Consider the following 21285-nt stretch of genomic DNA (forward strand, 5'->3'; position numbering starts at 1 on the left):
AACACTGGATATCTATCCTATCTGAAATTATTTCTATTCACATATCTCATTGTTGTTTTCTAATAAAATAATAACATAATAATTATATAATTGAGTGATGGACTAATCTATGTACATGTAAATGCCTGATGCAGTAATACAACCACATGCTCATAAGCTTAGGAATACAATAATAGTGATAGTGAAATAATAGTGAAAAGAGTCTTTGATAAACATTCCAGAAACTTAGACAATAAATGTACTTTTAATCATTAAAGGAAAAAGTACTATTTGCAGAGCCAAAAATTATTTTCTAAATTTTTAACAGCAGATATGTCACACTTTACCCATAATCCTTTGTTGGAGAATCAAGTTGATGGTCTACATAATACACGAGTTAGAAATCATGAGCACACACATGTTGACATCAATTTTAGGGTTACCAGCATATGGGACACATGAATATGTGAGTTAAGTGTATGCAAATTAGGTATCTATGTTCGGTGATATAAACGTTTTGCAAGTTCAAATCAAATACATTTTAACTGATGATATCACAGTGTACATTGGATGCTAAGAAATGTTTGAATGTGTTTAAAGAAATGAGCAAATTATTGCAGTATTCAGAAATGGAAAACAAATATAATACATGCTTTATAAATACCGGTAAGCAAGGACATTAGTAAAAACAACCAGAGACGAAAACCAACCATTTCATTTGCATTAGAAAATGTTTTTCATGCAAATTTACGATCCTCTCTGAATTTTTGTGACTCCTAGCATGCTCCTAGTTAAATCACCCTAGCTGTCTTCATCACATGTGACACCACTTGCATACCCTCATCTTTTTAAATCCATGGTGACAGAAGAAAAGCAAAGAACTCTTTTTTTTATTTCAACAAGCATTTTTTATTCCAGTAAAGTTAATAAAATGTCACGTTGATATGAATATGAATCATCACTGTACGTACCATTACATGTTATACATTAATGTAAAATGTTATTAAATGCTTACAACTAGAAAGCCTCTATAAAGATAAAAAGCTTACATTACTGTGTGGGCAATTACAGTAAACTGATGTTGCAGATTCAGAAAACGATCATTTTAACATTCAGTACCATTCACAGAGTAAACAATGGTGATGTTTACATTTTCAACAATTATTTTTTTATTTTTCTATATAAATATAAAACTATATAGATTTTATCAACTATATTTCTTCATATTAACATATTTTTTGAGTCAGAGAAAGTTCCATACATGTTCACTTTTACAACGTGCCTACAACGAGGAGGCATATACACAGTCTCTGCTAGTTTGAAAATATCCTCATACACCAATTTGTATAAATTGTATTGTATATCTCAGAAATATTTTATTTTGAGGGATTTATTTTCAACAGTATACCTATATTTTGAATATACTATATTATGGTCATTACAGTTCCCATTTTCCTAACTTTTTTAAGTGACACTTAAAGTTTTTCATATGAGAAATGGTCTATCACACATATATTAGAGTATCGCTAACTATCAAAGTGCTAATATCATTTTCAAAAAGGTCAGTGACCTCTTAACTGTTAGTTTAAAAAAAATTACAATACTTTTTTATATTTGAAATGGTCATGTTTTACTTTTTCCCCATAGAGCCTGTGTACTAACTTTGCAATATAAACATACGATTTTCTAAAAAAAAAAAAGTCAAGTTTTTCTATTATTTATATTAGTTTATAATGAAATAATTATAGGGTACAAAAAATGAGAAAATTTTCTATGTTTTTGTGAAACTGTACTGAACATTTTTGATCTCCAAGTTTATACCATAGAATCATAGAACATCACTGTTTTGTTAATCTGTATTATATTACACATTGTAATTTTAATTTACAATTAGAACAGACTTATAGGAACAGGCGACTGAGAGAATTTTAGCTGACATATCATTTTTATCTAGGGAATAAGATCTCACATAAACAAGTAAAAAAGAACATTACAAAAAACAGGCAAGAATGTTGGCTTAAAAGCAGTCGTCAAAATATAATATAAAAAGTAGCATTATAAGAGAAGGGAATATGTATTAAAAGCACTACAATAGAAATGCATATATAAACTTAGACTGGCAACTGATGTACCAGTTATACTGAATCATATTGGCATCTCCAATGGAAGAAACTCTTCTTTTCTTTTGAAATATTCAGAAAAACGTAAAATACCATATCTGTGAATAAAGAAGGGAAGATACAGAGTAACTTGTGTTGGGAGGAATATGGTTACACATAAGGTTTGTTGAAATGAATGAGGCAATGATTCATCTTCTATTTGAACATAATTTTGACTAATAACGAAAAATTTTGCAGCTCATCCCAAAAACTCTAACAAGCAATATATTGTTCTTACGTATTTTCAATATTTAATCTTTTCACCACTAAACTTTTCTGCACATTTTTCTTATATTCAATATTTCTGGAAATGAACCCTAATTTTGGAGACACAATTTGAGTCAATTTTCACTCAAAAAATTTGACAATTTTTGTACCAATCTTCTGAAGGAAAGTGCAGACTATAAAAGACTATTTTGTGAATTTGTGATGAAAGGGAATCTGGTAGTGAAATTAATATGTGAGTCTTGTATTAATTATACTGTAAGAAAGTTTTAGTCATCATTTTATATCATTTGGCAAGTCAAAATCTCATATACCAGTAGAACAAAAAACTGTGAGTACCCTGGCATGCACATTGTCAAATTATTATTCATTATGCAAATTAGGCAATTAATATTAACAGATTTTAACCCAAAATGTGATTATAGTCATATTATAGTCATATAAATCAGGTCATCTTAACAAAACCATATATTTCATGTTGTGAAATAAATTGTAACAGATTTGTGGATATATATTTTGTACAAGTACAAACAGTTTGGTTATTTAGCACACCATTTTCTGAGCTATATGAAGATATACTTTAGTATATTTAACAAAATGTATTTGTAAATGTATAAAATTTAATTGCTGTTTGTTTCCCATTCACATAATTTAAAACAGATCAGGGTCACAGGAAATCAAAATATACTTTTATAATACAATGTACTTTCTTTTAGCCTCTGTGGAACACAGTTCATTGAGACCCTTCGTTTCTACCAAGAGAATCCAATTAAGTGCAAATCTTGCAAATTAATTATGCAAAAGAACATGGTACAGCACACATGTAAAGTGGTTTAGTTTCTTATCTGTCACCTCTATGGGGTCTATGGCTTCATAAAGGTTTTTTATGCTGGAGATATTGTAACCAACACAGATATATAATGAAGGGAAACTCAAACTTCCTTTTTACTCTATGTGGACAATTGTAAGCACCTGTAAGAAACCTAACTTACTGTAGAAAGTCAAAATCTATGTCTGAATGAGCTGCTTGAATTATCGCCCACATCGACAATGATAGATGAGACACCTGTAATGAAATAACATTATTTCAATTGCACAGTGAAATTTACAACTCATGTGACAGACAAAAATATGCAACCTACAGGTACAATCTGATTAAAATAAATTTATCAATTTTTTCATAAAATTTTTAAGTTTAGGTGATCATGAATAATATAAAATAGATAAATGAAAATAAACATTAATACATCAGACTTTAATCAGAATGATTACAGGTATTGTTTTTCTTAAAATATATTTCCAAAAAAAACATACTAACAAAAATGTTATTATAACAAAAGAAAAAAATGATTGCACATCTATGGTTTGTGGAGTATTTCATAACACTTATATGTTTCATGCTGCATTGAAGTTCGTGAGGTATATCTGTGGAACAACTGAATATTGGCTAATAATATGTAAATTAGGTAAGTTTTTTCATATCATTGGTGAGTGGATTTTGCAATATTTGAAACAGCTAAATATTTGTTATTAAATTATATGTAAATTATGTACCGGTATTGGCTGATTTATATAAATTATGTATTGGCTGATTTATGTAAATTATCTATTGACTAATTTATGTAAATTATGTAGTGGCTAATTTATGTAAATTATGTATTGGCAAATTTATGCAAATTATGTATTGGCAAATTTATGTAAATTATGTATTGGCAAATTTATGCAAATTATGTATTGGCAAATTTATGTAAATTATGTATTGGCAAATTTATGTAAATTATGTATTGGCTGATTTATGTAAATTATGTATTGGCTGATTCATGTAAATTATGTATTGGTTGATTCATGTAAATTATGTATTGGTTGATTCATGTAAATTATGTATTGGCTGATTCATGTAAATTATGTATTGGCTAATTCATGTAAATTATGTATTGGTTGATTCATGTAAATTATGTATTGGTTGATTTATGTAAATTATGTATTGGCTGATTCATGTAAATTATGTATTGGCTGATTCATGTAAATTATGTATTGGCTGATTTATGTAAATTATGTATTGGCTGATTTATGTAAATTATGTATTGGCTGATTTATGTAAATTATGTATTGGCTGATTTATGTAAATTATGTATTGGCTGATTTATGTAAATTATGTATTGGCTGATTTATGTAAATTATGTATTGGCTGATTCATGTAAATTATCTATTGGCTGATTTATGTAAATTATGTATTGGCTGATTTATGTAAATTATGTATTGGCTGATTTATGTAAATTATGTATTGGCTGATTTATGTAAATTATGTATTGGCTGATTCATGTAAATTATCTATTGGCTGATTTATGTAAATTATGTATTGGCTGATTTATGTAAATCTCATGATATACTCAGTATCTCAGAACACTATTGTACCAGGTTTCATTTACATCTGTTGATTGGTTCTTGAGAAATTATGCAAATTATGCAAATCTGAAAATTAATGTGAACAGATTTCAATTTGAAATATTTTAGGTTTGTGCAATATATGAAAACATCTTTGTACCAAGTGTCGCTGACATTTGATGAGTAACACTGGAGACACTCGTGAAACAACTAAAAATTTGCTAATAAGATCATTAGTATGCACAAAATCCAATCCTAAAATTTGTTATGGTTTATGTATCATTGAAAGTTTCATTGAAATCTGAGGATTGAATTTATAGATATCTACATGAACAGCTAAAAATTGGTTAATTATGTAAATTAGGTCACTTTTGAGCTAAACACCATGCATTCCAAAGAAAAGGGTTCATCAAACAATGTAATGGAATGACCAGTGGGATATACTGTAAAATGACTAATTTTCACTGGGTTTAAATTTCACTGATTTACCATTTCAGGCATATTCAGTAGGTTTTAAATTCACGGTTTCGTCATTTAGATAATGTGTTCTATGCTAAATTGTACATATTCACTGTGTTTTAATTTAGCGCATTTTTCCAGTCAGCGAAATAAGCTAAATTAAAACCCAGTGAATAATTACCCCCTTTACAGTAATTTGCATCTGATCTGGGGGGGGGGGGAATAATGTTCAATCGACCCATTATCGACTAAATTTTAATGAAATATGTTCATACATGGCCGCAATCCATTTCTGGAATGGCAAAAATGCTTGAATTCAATTGGCCACCAATCGGCTATCAAAATTAGATTGTGATTGTATGATATAATGTGTAATACCGGTATATGTGTGAAGTTTGAATAATGCACCATGCAGGCATATCTGAAATACAGGTGCAGTCGTTTGCACACATGGAAACATAAACAACGACATGCACAAACAGACATATGCAGGTGAAATTATAAGTCTGAACAAGTTCTAACAACTACAGTCATCGATTACTTACCAAGGCAAACTTGTTGACTTGTACATACAATATCTCAGTGTCTTTCTTAGTGACATATTTATTAATTCCTCTCATTGTGTACCAGTCTGAGAGATATTTATGCAGCCATTTTAACTGATATTCCTTTTCAGGATATCTATTGTAATCTAATGCAGTCCACACTCCTATAAAATAAACATATCTTAATTAATTAATTAATTAATTAATCTATTAATTATGTTTTTCATACTTCAACTAAACATAGACTTAATTAATTCAGATATTAATATCTTCCTGCATCTGATGTTTCTTTACGATATCTGCATGGATGTTTTCTTTATTTTTCCAGACACATATTTAATGACTGCATTTTAGTCAGCATTACTTACCTGCATATTCATTGAAATGATTAGCAATGTCAAAAGCTTGGTAGTTAAATGCTCCATATTCATAATCTATAAATGATATCATATCTGAAAAACACACAAAGATTACAACAATTGATGTGCAATCAAGTAACATTAGTTTATTTTACTCAATATTTCATTTACATATTTACTTCATTTTGATATGGAAAAAACAGTATATTAATTTCTAACTTGAGCTCCAAACACTTATTAAAAGAAATCTCATTACATTAAGGTAGCGAGAAGGGAAATTTTCACTTTTTTCTTGATTTTTCAAAAATTGATAAAACGGTTACTTTAGACCTTGATACATCACCCCAGGTTTACAAAAGATCGAAATTGCGAAATAACGTTGCTCAAATTAGTGTTTTAAAACACTAGCAGAAAAGACTACAACTGCAGTTTCGTGGATATTTGCATAGTGTTTATCTTTGTAAGGAATTAAATGATAACATCTTATCTGTATACTCTGTTGTTGACGATTCTGATATAACGGGTGATAAGCTTCCAGTTGCAAACAATGCGTGTTTATCTAACGTCCATTGTCAGCATGATTGTCAGTTGAGACTTCGTCGGAGAAATATGGTTATACAGTACTCATTTCGCCCAACCTTCCGCTTTTACATTGACCGCTTATCGCTTAATTTCCGACCACGCGGTCTTGTCCGACCGGAAACCGACTGCATTTTAATCGCGTTTTTTTTTCGCTCGCTCGCTCATTGAAAACATTGACTGTTACTGACGCGCTCGCGAGACTGCGTAGTTGAACAAGGTGATGGATCCCTACGGGTCTCTGCGTTCACGTGGCTAAGTTTCTAATAATACCACAAGCTCCGGTTTATGGCCTTTACTACCAGTGCAACGGACATGATCTCCATGAATTACGGTCAATGTTTGTCTTCTCTCGGCTGATTGTCACGGTGTTGATCGACGCCCTTCCTAAACTCAGTATGGAGAAACCAACGGGGATCGACATTCCAAACAAACAATCGAAATTATCAACGAAAAACGAGATTTTTCTAGATATTTACAAACATACTGTCATGACAAACATATGTAAAATTAACAAATACACAAAGAGGTGTAATATTAGGTTTTATTTTAGGCTTAGAAATATTTTCTTTCACTCAGCCCATGCATGTAACTGCCATTTAGCTTTACGGTCCTTCAGCATCGGGGGAAAACAACAATAATTATACAAAACACATTGCGAAGACTCAACAATCAGGAAAGAAACCCCAGACAACCCTGTCGTACTTGTGTTGAACTACATTTTGTATTTCACGTCAGAATATTGTTTAAAATAAAATATTCAGTCCAAGCCAAATCGAGTTCAAAGGGTCAGGTTGCGTGCATATAATTATATATAGTTAAAACAAAAAGTATTTGAACTTTTGTCAGCTGTTCAACATCTATAAAAACCAGAAAGACAATTATAAGACAATGTGAACCTCTGAAATTATTCTGTTAGTCCGAATTTTAAATGCGCGCGAGCGAGCAGGTGGGCGGTGATATTTCGGGGTTTGAGCGGTCGAAAAAAAAGCGGAAATTGTCCGGTCGAATTCAACAAGCGGTCGCAAAAGCGAGAGAAAAAGGTGATTGGAAAGCGGAAGCGGGCGGGAGGTTGTGCGAAAGGAGTACTGTAACTTTGCACAACTTTCTTTTAAATCGTTTTATTTTCCAAGTCAATATTCTATTTTACTAATACATTTTTTTCTAACGCAATGGCGAAGAAAAGAAAGAAAGCGTTGACAGACGAGGCAAAGAAAAATCTGCCACTCAGTGTCGCACTCTGACACAGCATTTTTTTTTCAAACATCGGCCATTTTGTTTCACCATGAAAACCGTTTTATTAGATGTCTCATCTGAGACACTTGAAGGATTAGCTTGTTTGTAAACTGTCAGCGTGTACAGTGGGACAGTAATGTTTGTCAGAGGTTTATCCCTCGTTCGTTTGCATAACAATGGAAAACCCGAACGTTCCTGAGTACGGACTCAAATGCCAGCAGTTTTCTTCATTTTTCGCGCTCGAGCTTGAAATTATTCATTATCTGACACTCTTTATGAGTTCTATGATATCAGTGGTTAATATGTTTGGCCATTTTTAGTGTATAATTATAATAATGCAGCAAATCTACAGTGTTTTATTAACCAAAACTGTTTTTCGCGTTTTTCTCGAGTTGAAGTTTTGATCGAGAACGACTCATTGGGACCGCCGCCAAATCAAGTCCGTTCGGACTAGGACATTCAAACTCGCAGTTATCGTTCAAAAGATAATGATGGTGCGAAATATGTCTGGGTTTTTAAAGAAAATGCTTTGTCACAGAATAATAGTCTGTTAAAGGTGCCAAGTATGAAATAATTTGGGGACAAAAAAACAAACCTGCATAGAAATCGGAATAATAGGTCTTTTGATTATCGGAGACGCATTTCAATGGACTTGATTACGGACAATGCATAACTTAAATTTCACCAGGAAATTCCGCAGTGTGCTCTCGCAATCGCGTACTTAGTCATTTTTACAAGGTTCGCCATTTTTGATGTCACGTGATAATTATGTAAACAATGTCTGTCCAGTTTGTGCGAACTTGCACCTCTATACTTAGTCTTTTGATATATATAACCTAAATTACTGTTCTGAACGAGACAACAGACATAGAATGTTTTATTTAAAAACGTCACAAAACCTTCTCGCTACCTTAAGAGAGATATTTTGAGTTACCAGTTAAATTTGAACAGATGATTTATTACGGATAAAAAATAAAAGATAATATGGCCAGAAAAATATGGTAAAAATCATTAGAATGATTTTCAAATTGGCAAACCCATCAGAACAGCTATGAGATCCAGAAAATAACTACTTTCACACATGATACACACAAACTGTACTTACTGGTCTGTTCATCATAGATAATGTTAGCCAATAGGAGGTCATTATGACAGAATACCATGGGTGAATTCAGTGGTTTTAATGCAGCCTCCAATTCATCAATCTCTTTACCCAGCTGTTCATGAGACACTATTTCTTTTTTAAAACTACAATATAACACAAAAGTATCACAATGGATGTGAAACATATAATAATTCAATTATTTATTTATTTATTCGAACAAATTGTGTTACCAGCACAGTAATACTTTCAAAGTTGCAATAACTTGCTACCACACTGAATTGAACTGTGTGTGTGTGCTAGGAAAATATCACTGTGCAGACTTCCACTGAGGATAAACTAGCTTCAACCACCTTGGCTAATACGACATGTTTTCTTCGTCACCAAATAACATATTTAGTCACTTGACAAATAGAATTCTCTGGCAACCATACTGATTGACCAGGGATTACATGTAGCCACAGTCTTCAACTGTGATCTGTCTGATAGTAATTTTGGCCTCAAGGAAGCCATAGAATGCTCCATTTTAACTTAGAATTATCAAAACCTCCATACCCTGGTAGGGAGAACCCTATCTCCCCCACTTGGTGGCGCCACTGAATTGCAGTGTTCCGTTTTGCAGTTTTTTTCTAGAAAAAAACCTACATTCCTTTCTATTAGTGATGACATGTTTTTTAATTAGATGACACATGTTTAAGAACTATATATATTATCTGAAAAATTTATTTGATGACTAGTTGCAGCCAAATCTAACAGCAGCGATAGCTCAGATAATATGCATGTATAGATACGACAATAAAATTTGTAACCACATTTAGGTATAAGTACCTGGCATTCTTTTCTGGGTCTTCAAATTGTCTGGGAAAATTTTGAAGGTACCTTCTTAAACTTTGGAACGTACTTGGTTCTGGAACTGTCTCGCCATCTTCTGGTTTTATTGCATGAATTCTAGCCATCTTGTGTGCTATCAACCTGTGTATACAAATATATTCATCTTGTGTGATATCTACCTGTGTATACAAATATATTCATCTTGTGTGCTATCAACCTGTGTATACAAATATATTCATCTTGTGTGATATCAACCTGTGTATACAAATATAGCCATCTTGTGTGATATCAACCTGTGTACACAAATATATTCATCTTGTGTGATATCTACCTGTGTATACAAATATAGTCATCTTGTGTGATATCTACCTGTGTATACAAATATATTCATCTTGTGTGATATCTACCTGTGTATACAAATATATTCATCTTGTGTGATATCAACCTGTGTATACAAATATATTCATCTTGTGGGATATCAACCTGTGTATACAAATATATTCATCTTGTGTGATATCAACCTGTGTATACAAATATATTCATCTTGTGTGATATCTACCTGTGCATACAAATATATTCATCTTACGTGATATCTACCTGTGTATACAAATATATTCATCTTATGTGATATCTACCTGTGTATACAAATATATTCATCTTATGTGATATCTACCTGTGTATACAAATATATTTATCTTGTGTGATATCTACCTGTGTATACAAATATAGTCATCTTGTGTGATATCAACCTGTGTATACAAATATAGTCATCTTGTGTGATATCTACCAGTGTATACAAATATATTCATCTTGTGTGATATCAACCTGTGTATACAAATATATTCATCTTGTGAGTTATCAACCTGTGTATACAAATACATGTATATTCATCTTATGTGATATCTACCTGGGTATACAACTACATTCATCTTGTGTGCTATCAACCTGTGTATACAAATATATTCATCTTGTGTGATATCAACCTGTGTATACAAATATATTCATCTTGTGTGATATCTACCTGTGCATACAAATATATTCATCTTGTATGATATCTACCTGTGTATACAAATATATTCATCTTATGTGATATCTACCTGTGTATACAAATATATTCATCTTATGTGATATCTACCTGTGTATACAAATATATTTATCTTGTGTGATATCTACCAGTGTATACAAATATATTCATCTTGTGTGATATCAACCTGTGTTTACAAATATATTCATCTTGTGTGATATCTACCTGTGTATACAAATATATTCATCTTGTGTGATATCTACCAGTGTATACAAATATATTCATCTTGTGTGATATCAACCTGTGTATACAAATATATTCATCTTGTGAGTTATCTACCTGTGTATACAAATATATTCATCTTGTGTGATATCAACCTGTATATACAAATATAGTCGTCTTGTGAGTTATCTACCTGTGTATACAAATATAGTCATCTTGTGAGTTATGTACCTGTGTATACAAATATATTCATCTTGTGTGATATCAACTTGTGTATACAAATATATTTATCTTGTGTGATATCAACCTGTGTATACAAATATAGTCATCTTGTGTGATATCAACCTGTGTATACAAATATAGTCATCTTGTGAGTTATCTACCTATGTATACAAATATAGTCATCTTGTGTGATATCAACCTGTGTATACAAATATATTCATCTTGTGTGATATCAACCTGTGTATACAAATATAGTCATCTTGTGTGATATCAACGTGTGTATACAAATATAGTCTCATCTTGTGTGATATCAACCTGTGTATGCAAATATATTCATCTTGTGTGATATCAACCTTTGTATACAAATATAGTCATCTTGTGAGTTATCTACCTGTGTATACAAATATATAGTCATCTTGTGAGTTATCTACCTGTGTATAAAAATAATATGCAGCAGCTGAAGTTAAAACAGCTGATATTGATTTGTTCAAAATAGAACCGATCTAACCATAAAATATTGCAGAGCGTAAAACATCACATTTCTGTAAAGAAAAATGTCCATGAAAGTCGTTGACAGTTAGGTGTGATGTGACAATAGAGAAAATTTGACTGTTACAAAATTTAATTCATGTTTTTTTTCACAGACTCGTAAAATTGACATTAGTTTACTGTTTATGTCACCTGTAGATCTTGTCGTAATATCATATAATACCATATGCTTGATATAACTACTATATGTTTGTAAACAATTGGTATATACACAGAAAATAAATTATTCTGTGTGACTGACTGTAGTGTGTGTAGACTAGAATTACCTAAAACAAAATCACTTGGAACTTACGGATAAACTTTATCATTCCTTACTAAGTCTGCATCCAGTATACTACCCGGTATAAACTGATAACACAGACCATTGTTAAATATACAATATAATTCAGCACCACATTTCGCACGGTGTAGTATTTGAAAATTTCTAATTTCCCTTTTTCTATCAATCATTATTTCACTTTTTTTCCCAAAGACTCGGAGGAGTACCATTTGTCGTTCGTTTTCATCCAAATAACAGCCAAAGATCTTGTTTGTGTTACCACCAGTAAATACCTGAACAAGATACACAACCGGTAATACACAACATCACATTCAAGATGGTGACTGTATTGCCAAACCACTAATGCTTTCACACTTTCTATCCCTTTTCATGAGATTAATAAAACGAGACAAAATAACCCTATAATAATTTGTATTAATTTAACAGTGGTAGCAAAAAATTACAACAACAAATCTATTTACAATTAGACAAATCAAAGAAAGCAGAGAAAGAACTCTTGTGTGCTGAGTGTTGGAGATTACTTGTAATTACTTGAAATATTGATGGAAAAGCTGAAAACTAATTATGCAAACCAGGTAATTAATATGCACACATTTGAGTGTAAAACAAACAAGTCATTGAAAATGACACAGTCCCCGTTAAGTTTTTGAAAGTTCTCTTTGTGCTCGTCATATTAAAGCGGAGGGGTTGTCGCGAGCGTGTCCTTGAAACTTGAGTTCCAAGTGGCGTATACAACAGATTGTTTATTTACATCAAAACACGTGTTCCGTGTAGTAGTAATATGGCCAAAAATAAAAACAGCCGTTATTCGGCCATCTTTGATCAGATTATGAAACACACTGATATGTATGATGTATGTGCCAAATATGAATGAGAATGGTACATAAATTGTGGAAATATAGGCCAAAAAGTCAGATGGCTGTCAATCGGCCATCCTTGACCCGATTTTGAAACAAATTGTCATGGACATGCATCCTAACATGTATAAAGTACATGTATGTGCCAAATTTGAATGAAAATTGACAGAGCACGTTCAAGATACCGCATAAAAAAAAAACAAGATGCCTGCCAGTCGACCATCTTTGATCCAATTGCGAAATAAATCGTCATGGACATGTATCCATGTATAATCTATGTACCAAGTTTGAATGACAACTGACAAAGCATGTCCAAAATACAACATTTTCAAAAAACTAGATGGCTGCCAGTCGGCCATTTTGAATCGAATCGCTAAACCACTGCATGTGCATATGTCCCACATAAAGTACTAGGCACATGCAAAGAATGAACGGAATCGGTCCAAGGGATTCTGAGATATGACTCCGGACGGACGCACGGATGCACAGACGGAGACTGAATTATAAGTCCCCGTTTTCGGACTTCGTCCGAACAGGGACTAATAAGGTCTGTGCAATGTCACAGACCATCTATGTACAAAGTTTCATTGAAATATGATTAGAAACAAAAAATTATAAATTATTATCCTAATTAAGGAATTAATATGAACAGATTTCAACCCTAACTCTAATCAGTTGTGTACATTGTCCTAGAGCTTCTATGTACCAAGTTTCATTGAAATTGAATAATTATTACTTGAGGTATCAGTGTGAAAGTTGAAAATGGACCAATTATGCAAATTAGATAATTAATATGCACATATTTTCACCCAAAACTAATCAGTTCTGTGCAGTGTCCGTGAGCATCCATGTACCAAGTTTCATTGAAATGTGATGATTAGTACTCAAAATATCAAAAGCTAAAAATTGATTATGCAATACGTAATTAATATGCACGATATTAACCTAACAGGTCAGAGCATTGTGCTATGACATCTATGTATAAAGTTTCATTGAAATGTGATGATTTGTACTTAAGATATCATTAATCATTATTCAAATTAGGTAATGAACAGATTTTTACCCAAAACGAAACAAATTTGTGCATTAGTCCAGAGCATCTATGTATTAAGTTTCCTTAAAATCCAATGAGTGGCTCTTGAGATATCAGTGGAACACACACACATACACACATAACAGACAAACTAACTGCAAAGCCTCCCATTGTGTGCTTTGCACCAGGGAATCAAAAAAGCTAGTCAATGAATCAGGTGAATAGAACTGTCCTTCCTATTCTCATAAATCTGAAACGAATTTTGTAAAAGCCTTGCCTTCCAAAATCTTGATTAACATCCCATAATGCATCACCAGGAAGAACATTTAATTTGTTTGTTCACTTCCCTACCAACACTCAATAAGAGCCACAGCTACAGATTGGACTAATTTCTATGCATATATACATTGCATCTATGTGCTCTAAACATTAATGGAAATTACAATAAACGTTGGTCAGTGCATGTATTTTAGGTCTAATGATGTTAAAATAGATTAAATAACAGTTTTTCCATAAATAAAAAAAAACGTAAACAATTCTTATAACCTGTCATTTTTTCAAATTCATGATTTGGGTTTACAAGTTAGAATAATAGAATGTTATGAATACAATTGATTAAATCTTACATTGTGAACAGAGTTGATCTAGAAATTCTATAGGAATTCTGTACAAATTCTACTAATCTGAAATCATATCTTAATAATACAGTATATTGATTTACTGGTAACCTGACATATCAGGGAAATAATCTCTCCTTATAAGGACTTGTGTACATACAGTCAAATATAAGCAGTCTATAAAACACCTATACAAAATCTTTCAAATGTCTACAAAAATGCTATAAAAACAATTCTAGTTTATTCAGATTCTATAATATTTCTATTGTGTTTCATAAAACTTTTTTTTCTAAATGCACTAACTTGATAACATGACAACCGACACTCTCAAGATGACAATAACCAGCAATACTGACACTATCATGACTACCACTAATTGACAAATATTGCAACCGAGACACTGAGGGGAGGGTCACTATATAGGCAAGCATTGTCTATTTTTAAGAAAGGTTCATCATTTTTTTTCAAACTCAGACATACCCTGGTCATAAACATTCTCCTTTTTTTATCAGGTTTGCTGAAATGGAGGAGAAAATTTAATATCATCAATTGAGAAGTGATTCTATAGGTGACCTACTTAAGGTGACCTACTTATGGTACTCCAAAGTAGTATTCCATAAGTTTTCATTGTAAACATAGAATATCTTCCTGTACATATTGGTGTTATAATATTGTTATTACTATTTCTATGAATCCATGGTCTGTAATAGCTATAGTTTATAATCGAAAGGGATACGATTGGTGGGTCCTGACCATGGGGGGTAATAAATCACATATGGATAGTATAAAATATTGATACACATCTGACTGAAAGTCAACTCTTACTTTCAGCTGTACATTTTCACCCTTCCAGTAAGGCCTGACATGTTTCATTATCTCCAGAGCCGCAGGTCTTGGGTTATTTGCATCAACAGTGACATCCAACTTGCATACCGTAGTCGCCATAATTGATTTCCAAAAGTGCGCCCTCAATATTCATACAATGATGCTTTTTTTTTTTTTTTTTTTTAGCATTTATTTGTAGATAGGTATCGGTTATGATTGTTAAATGCAATCCAGTTATGTTAATTTATTTTACTTTATGTTACATTGTTTACTTCATATTTCCATCAAATAAAGTATACATTTTTGTGTTGTGTGAATCATTCATTTCGTTTAGCTTCACAACTCCTAGTACTATTTCAAAATGTTCAGCCTTTTTAGACCTTGGCGATTAAACATGGTAGGTATGGCAGTTATATTAAATATAATATAAAGTGTACCATACCTTACCCTTTACCAACCCTAAGCTACACAAACTTAAGTTAAATTTGATTAAATATTAATATAAATTATGGAAAATTGTGAAAGTTGTCACTTGGTCAAGTTGTTGTCATTTGGCGTGTATGTTACTGAATGAAAGTCGTCACAATGATGATTCCCCACACTCACACTCACACACACACACACACACTCATATATATTTACATACATCATTGTGTTGACACACATTGGCTTGATTTTTAATATAGTTGCGATATGAACTTGATTAAAATGCGTTCCTATATAGGGTTGCGTTTTAATTGGAGTTTAATTAAATAAAAGTAGAAATAACACCATACATCCTATGATTTAACATTAACTAAACCTAAGCTATGCTATTATTAAATATTAATATAAATATTAATATAAATTAGTCATTTACTAGGTTTGTAATCACTTGGTGGGTGTAGTTAAATGGAAGTCGTTACACACGCACACACACACAGACGCACTAACCACAAAGACTCCTATTGTCAAACATCCCTAGCTTAGATTTAGTACGACTATCACGCAAAACTGTAATCATACTCAAATGATGTCAATCACTAAATATGTTAGAACCCTGAATACAGGAAATTGCAATCCTACTAGTGATTCCGAAGATAAACACAGTCACTTAATAAAATCATGAAAAGATGACAAAAAGTTTGAAAAGACCCCTCAGAACAAATTGTTCAGCTAAGCTTTAAGTGTGCATAGTTTTAATCTATAATTAATCATCGTAATCTTTTACTTGAGAATGTTTCAAAAATGATCTGATTGAAGTTTTATTCTTTATTGATTGATTATTTATAAAATACTGTGGATATAAGTGAATAATAAGTATATGTGTTTAAATTTGGTGGTTGTCATGGAATGCTGTTCCAATCAATAGTATCAATAAATACTAATTTAAAAATTGGCTGAAAATGAGTATGCGCACTTGATTTACCCAGAACTCTGTGCAAATCCCCCTTGATTCTGGCTGCTGGCCATTTTCGTTCATGAAATTGTCGGATATCATCAGAAAACGCAGGATTTGTGCAGTTTTGAATAAAACCAAGTTAGCGATTATGAACAATGGTTATTAACGTAACACCTGATCCCCTCTAAAAAATTTGTTTCGCATTTTAAGGTAAAAAATCAAAATTTGAAACCGACAGGGTGTCGATTTACTAGGTGCCATGTTTAACAACTTGTTTATTTATATACGTATAGCGGATGATTTTTTTTTAAAAATTAGTATTTATTGATTTTTAGCCTCCACGTGACTGTGGGTCCAAGGTGTCCATGGCATTCAAAACAATTTCTAGAAGTATATTCGCTTCATTTTCATCTGCTTCACTGATCTGGAGCAAAAATGTCATCAATTACTGAACACTGGTTCTATTTTATTCTATTATATAGGTTACCTACTTATAACTGTGGGTATACTCCCTCCAAGTCTAACATCATTCATATTACGTTGATTTCTTTGTAAACATAAAATATCTTCATTCATATTTGTATCACCATTCTATAAATCTGTCGGCTGTGGTAGCTAGTTCTCGTCATGTTGGAGGCGGTACAGAATAAGGGCGGTAAAAATATTAGCGACGCCGGTGAAAGTTATTTGCATCAACAGTGTGGACCAAATTGAAGGTGCATATTGCGGTCGACATGATTCGCTGGTTCCCGGCGTCCCTAGCGAATAGCAGGCGTGGTACGCCGAGGCCAATCTCAATCTTCCGGGCAGAGTTCTAGTTCTACGAATATATACTTTCGGTGTTCTGGCCGCAAGAATCTCTGTGAAGGAGGATGACTTGAGGCGGGAACCAGCCAATTAAATAAATTACTAAATAACAAAATCGCCATCATTGACAGTGCGCCCTCAACATTCATACAATGATGTTTTTAAGTATTTGTTTTTTCTTCTTCTTTTATTTGAGTTATAAAAACAAAGTCACGAGTTGGAGAGAGTGATGTGATATATAATTATGACGAGTGATGATGCTGGTGAATATGACTCTTGAGTACAGTGGTGAGATGAATGAAATGAAAGAGCAGGAAACATGACACTTTCTCATAGGAAATAATCTCATGCAGGATGTTAAAAAAAAATTTGAATGGGTATTTGTTATCAGTTATGGAGAAGTTGTCTACTTTCAGTGTACGTCACTAGAAACGAAGGCATGCTTACAATTTTCCTTGAGGGAAAAGAACATTCCTAAAAGTAAAATTAAAAGAACTCTGTTATGTTGTTTAGAATTTTCATTATTTATTGATTCAACATAAACAATATTTTTGCATGTTTATTGCACCATGTATCATCAAAGTAAATTATCAATAAAAAATATTAATGAAAATAAAAAATTAAGTTACTAAACCCACTCCCATTGAGCAAATTGATCATGTGCCATATAAAATAGTAAAAATAATTGGTGCACAAGGCAAAACTTCACAGAAAATAGCTATTTACTCATATAATGAAATACACAGGGTATTCATGAGCAAAACATTACATCTGGATTTCACTACTCAATTGCAATAACTCATTGTATAAAAAAACAAAAGTAAATCTAAATGAGTGTTAATTATGCAACACTTTCAAATTCTTGTAATTATTATCTAAAAAGAATTTACATATTTATAATTAAGATAATACAACTATCATCAACTTTTACGTATTTTGTTTGTAATTGTGTAGTGCAAAATTATATAGTAATAGAAAATGTACTCTGGTTTTACCAAAAGAAATAAAATCAATAACATCACAGTACAGTAACAAGCATGGTGCTGTCTACAAGACTTTCCTGCGAGCAAGACGATAGCCACAGTCAAATAAAACCTGTCAGACTATGTATTATTTAGAATGAAAACTTTGCTAGCTGTTTGAAAACCCTGACTTATGCCACAGTGACCTTACCCAGTTGAAAATTGACATTAAGAATTGAAATATGCAAATGTTTTGAGAGTTTGTACAATGTTAAATATGACTATTATTCATCTATAACAAATCATGACCACAAATGCTAAGTGAATTTTCACCGTGCATACATGCAAGCATTGTTCATTTCAACAGCTTATGTTTTCATACGCCTTACGGTACTTGGAACATAATGGCATTTTAAACCATATTAGATTTGCACTCATAGAATGCTTATATACTCTTAGTAATATATTATTTCTCATCTCAATATATGCATCAATAAACTTAAGTAAGTTTTAAGTTTATACAGATATATCATCTTCTTCATCCAGTACTCGTGATCTCTGGAATTTTGACAGAAACTCCTACAAATAAATAGAACATTAAAAATGTCATAATACTGTTCCACCAAGTTTAAATGCATATGTTCTGCAAGTCTCAGTCTATGCTAGAAGTTCTAAATGGTGAGCGAAAAGCAATTAATTACCTTATCCACTTTGTCTTTCAGTTTTGGAGACACCCTGCTTTTAATATATGCCACATAGTTGACTGCATGCTCAAAGACAGTTGCTTTATCAGTTTTAATCGTACATCCTGGAATCAGTTCTTTCAACACATCAGCACTACGCTTTATACGAGCCCTGTGTGCAGAATATGGAATAGAAAGGAATACAAATTGCTTAAGTAAAGAAAATTTGACATTTTTATTTTATACTGTGGTATAATGGTCAATGATCAGATTGCGAGCCTGTGTTGATCAGTTGGCAGAAATGTAAGCATATGATGTTACAGTGAGACGGCCTATGAGATCCTAATTAATTCAATACCAGAATGTAGCAGATCAGTATGTTTTGGTTATTATTCTTTAGCTATGAGTAATTTTTACCTTCTTACTCTTTCTTTTGCATTGTGTTCATCATTTTTCTCCGGATTTCTCTTTTTAATACCCAACAAGTGAGCATCATCTAAATCTATTGCTTCAGTCAGGTGACCTTCGGTTTCGTCATCTTCCAGGTAATTGGGGGATATTGGACTTGAAGTCTTCTGTTCATTTCTGTAATGCATTTTGAAAACAACACGAGTCATTGTGATTGATATAGCAATAATACTGATCATCAGAAATTATTTCCATGATTAAGGAATAACAAAAGTGAGCCACCTTGAGCCAAATTCAAATTTTGCACTTATGAGCATATTACTGCATGTATACCCAGTGCATTGTGGGAGACAACCACCCATTGCATATACCTGGTAAAACCACTCTGTAACCTCAGAAAAAATATATGTCAATATACTATAAATATTTAAATATATAAATATGTTTTTTCCAGTATTAAGATTCATGCAAATAATAATATATGACTTTTTTCATACCATGTCACTGAGAAAAATGTTTACACTTTGGCATTCAAAGTGTTAATGTAACCAATCAGATTTGATGTTCCTGCCACATTACACCAATCAGATAATTTGTTCTAGTCACTCTCAACTAATGAGATATTTTATTTTATTTCTGACCTTCATTTAACTGATAAGAAGCAAAACTTATAAGCACAAATTTAGAGATAGAATTAAAAGAGAACCATACTTTGAAGCTCGTTTTCTTGATCTTTTGTTGCTATGGCTACCATTAAATTTACTGCTATCGTCAATATGATGGAAATGTTGGGGGGAGAAATTCTCATAGTCCTCGTAGGGAATGGCTTCATAGTGACCAGGCTGCTCTGTTACAGACCCTGCTATAATACTATTGATTGCCATGGGAACTTCAGAATTGACAATGTGAGCAATATTATCAGCATAGTACGCCATCTCCATTGGGTGTGTCGCTATGGCAACTTCAGAACTTGATGTATTGGCCATATCAATCATATGCGGCGTATAACATTCGGTTTGGTTTTGTGATGGATACGAACTCTGGTAGTCTGGATAATCATAACACATTTGTTGATTTCTAGGTTGTAGATCACTATCTAACTGACCTTGATGGCTACAGGAATGAATAAATAAGATTTTAAGTACAGTATGATGTAACCATAGTAATACCACATTGTTCAGTTACATCAAACATGGAATGTTCATGTTCACTAGCATTCTGCATAAAGACATTCTTATTACAATTAGAATTTCCAAATGGGGGCATGCACATTCAGAACATAAACATGTTACTCTACAAAAAATAGCAAAAATTATTAGTTATTGCATTTTCCATCGGCACTTCTATATTAAAGCAGAGGTTGATGCACTCACTATCTGATTTGTCCATGTTTTGCAGAATTTCTTATATTAATTATATTTTATAATAATAACACATAACAATATATTCTTAGTGCAAGTTTAACCATTATTCTGTTATGTTTTTTTTTGTTTTTTTTGCAACTTAATCTTCTATTCTATAATAATACCTTAAAGTAGAAGCCATAAATGCAAATA

General features: G+C 32.1%; 2 protein-coding genes and 1 long non-coding RNA gene across 3 annotated transcripts; all 3 read right to left on the reverse strand.

The window, feature by feature from the left end:
• Positions 1–863: 863 nt before the first annotated feature.
• Positions 864–9994, reverse strand: LOC100375281 (ethanolamine kinase 1-like). Its single transcript, XM_002737180.4, has 6 exons — positions 9857–9994; positions 9032–9174; positions 6121–6204; positions 5753–5916; positions 3356–3429; positions 864–2197 (listed from the first exon to the last, which is right to left on the reverse strand). The coding sequence occupies exons 1-6, from the start codon at positions 9982–9984 to the stop codon at positions 2125–2127; spliced, it is 666 nt and encodes a 221-aa protein (XP_002737226.2). The 5' UTR covers positions 9985–9994; the 3' UTR covers positions 864–2124.
• Positions 9995–11902: 1908 nt separating this feature from the next.
• On the reverse strand, positions 11903–15616 carry LOC146750354 (ethanolamine kinase 2-like). The gene is made up of 2 exons (XM_085499803.1): positions 15489–15616; positions 11903–12428 (listed from the first exon to the last, which is right to left on the reverse strand). The coding sequence occupies exons 1-2, from the start codon at positions 15606–15608 to the stop codon at positions 12165–12167; spliced, it is 384 nt and encodes a 127-aa protein (XP_085355929.1). The 5' UTR covers positions 15609–15616; the 3' UTR covers positions 11903–12164.
• A 4132-nt stretch (positions 15617–19748) lies between these two features.
• Positions 19749–20588, reverse strand: LOC144356675 (uncharacterized). Its single transcript, XR_013421483.1, has 2 exons — positions 20441–20588; positions 19749–19906 (listed from the first exon to the last, which is right to left on the reverse strand). It is a non-coding gene; the product is annotated as an uncharacterized LOC144356675 (long non-coding RNA).
• Positions 20589–21285: the final 697 nt, after the last annotated feature.

This window comes from Saccoglossus kowalevskii, chromosome 1 (genome assembly GCF_978046115.1).
Source record: "Saccoglossus kowalevskii chromosome 1, keSacKowa6.1, whole genome shotgun sequence".
Classification (NCBI taxonomy): domain Eukaryota; kingdom Metazoa; phylum Hemichordata; class Enteropneusta; family Harrimaniidae; genus Saccoglossus; species Saccoglossus kowalevskii.

What these genes read in the sequence shown, in the direction of transcription:
- LOC100375281 (XM_002737180.4), bottom strand. Translation starts at nt 9,984, where the DNA reads ATGGCTAGAATTCATGCAATAAAACCAGAAGATGGCGAGACAGTTCCA. An exon ending in GACCCAGAAAAGAATGCCAG is followed by an intron (nt 9,175 to 9,856) that starts GTACTTATACCT and finishes GTTATATTGTAG; the next exon opens with TTTTAAAAAAGAAATAGTGT. An exon ending in TATCTATGATGAACAGACCA is followed by an intron (nt 6,205 to 9,031) that starts GTAAGTACAGTT and finishes TGTGTTTTTCAG; the next exon opens with ATATGATATCATTTATAGAT.
- LOC146750354 (XM_085499803.1), bottom strand. Translation starts at nt 15,608, where the DNA reads ATGGCGACTACGGTATGCAAGTTGGATGTCACTGTTGATGCAAATAAC. An exon ending in GTGAAAATGTACAGCTGAAA is followed by an intron (nt 12,429 to 15,488) that starts GTAAGAGTTGAC and finishes TATCTTGTTCAG; the next exon opens with GTATTTACTGGTGGTAACAC.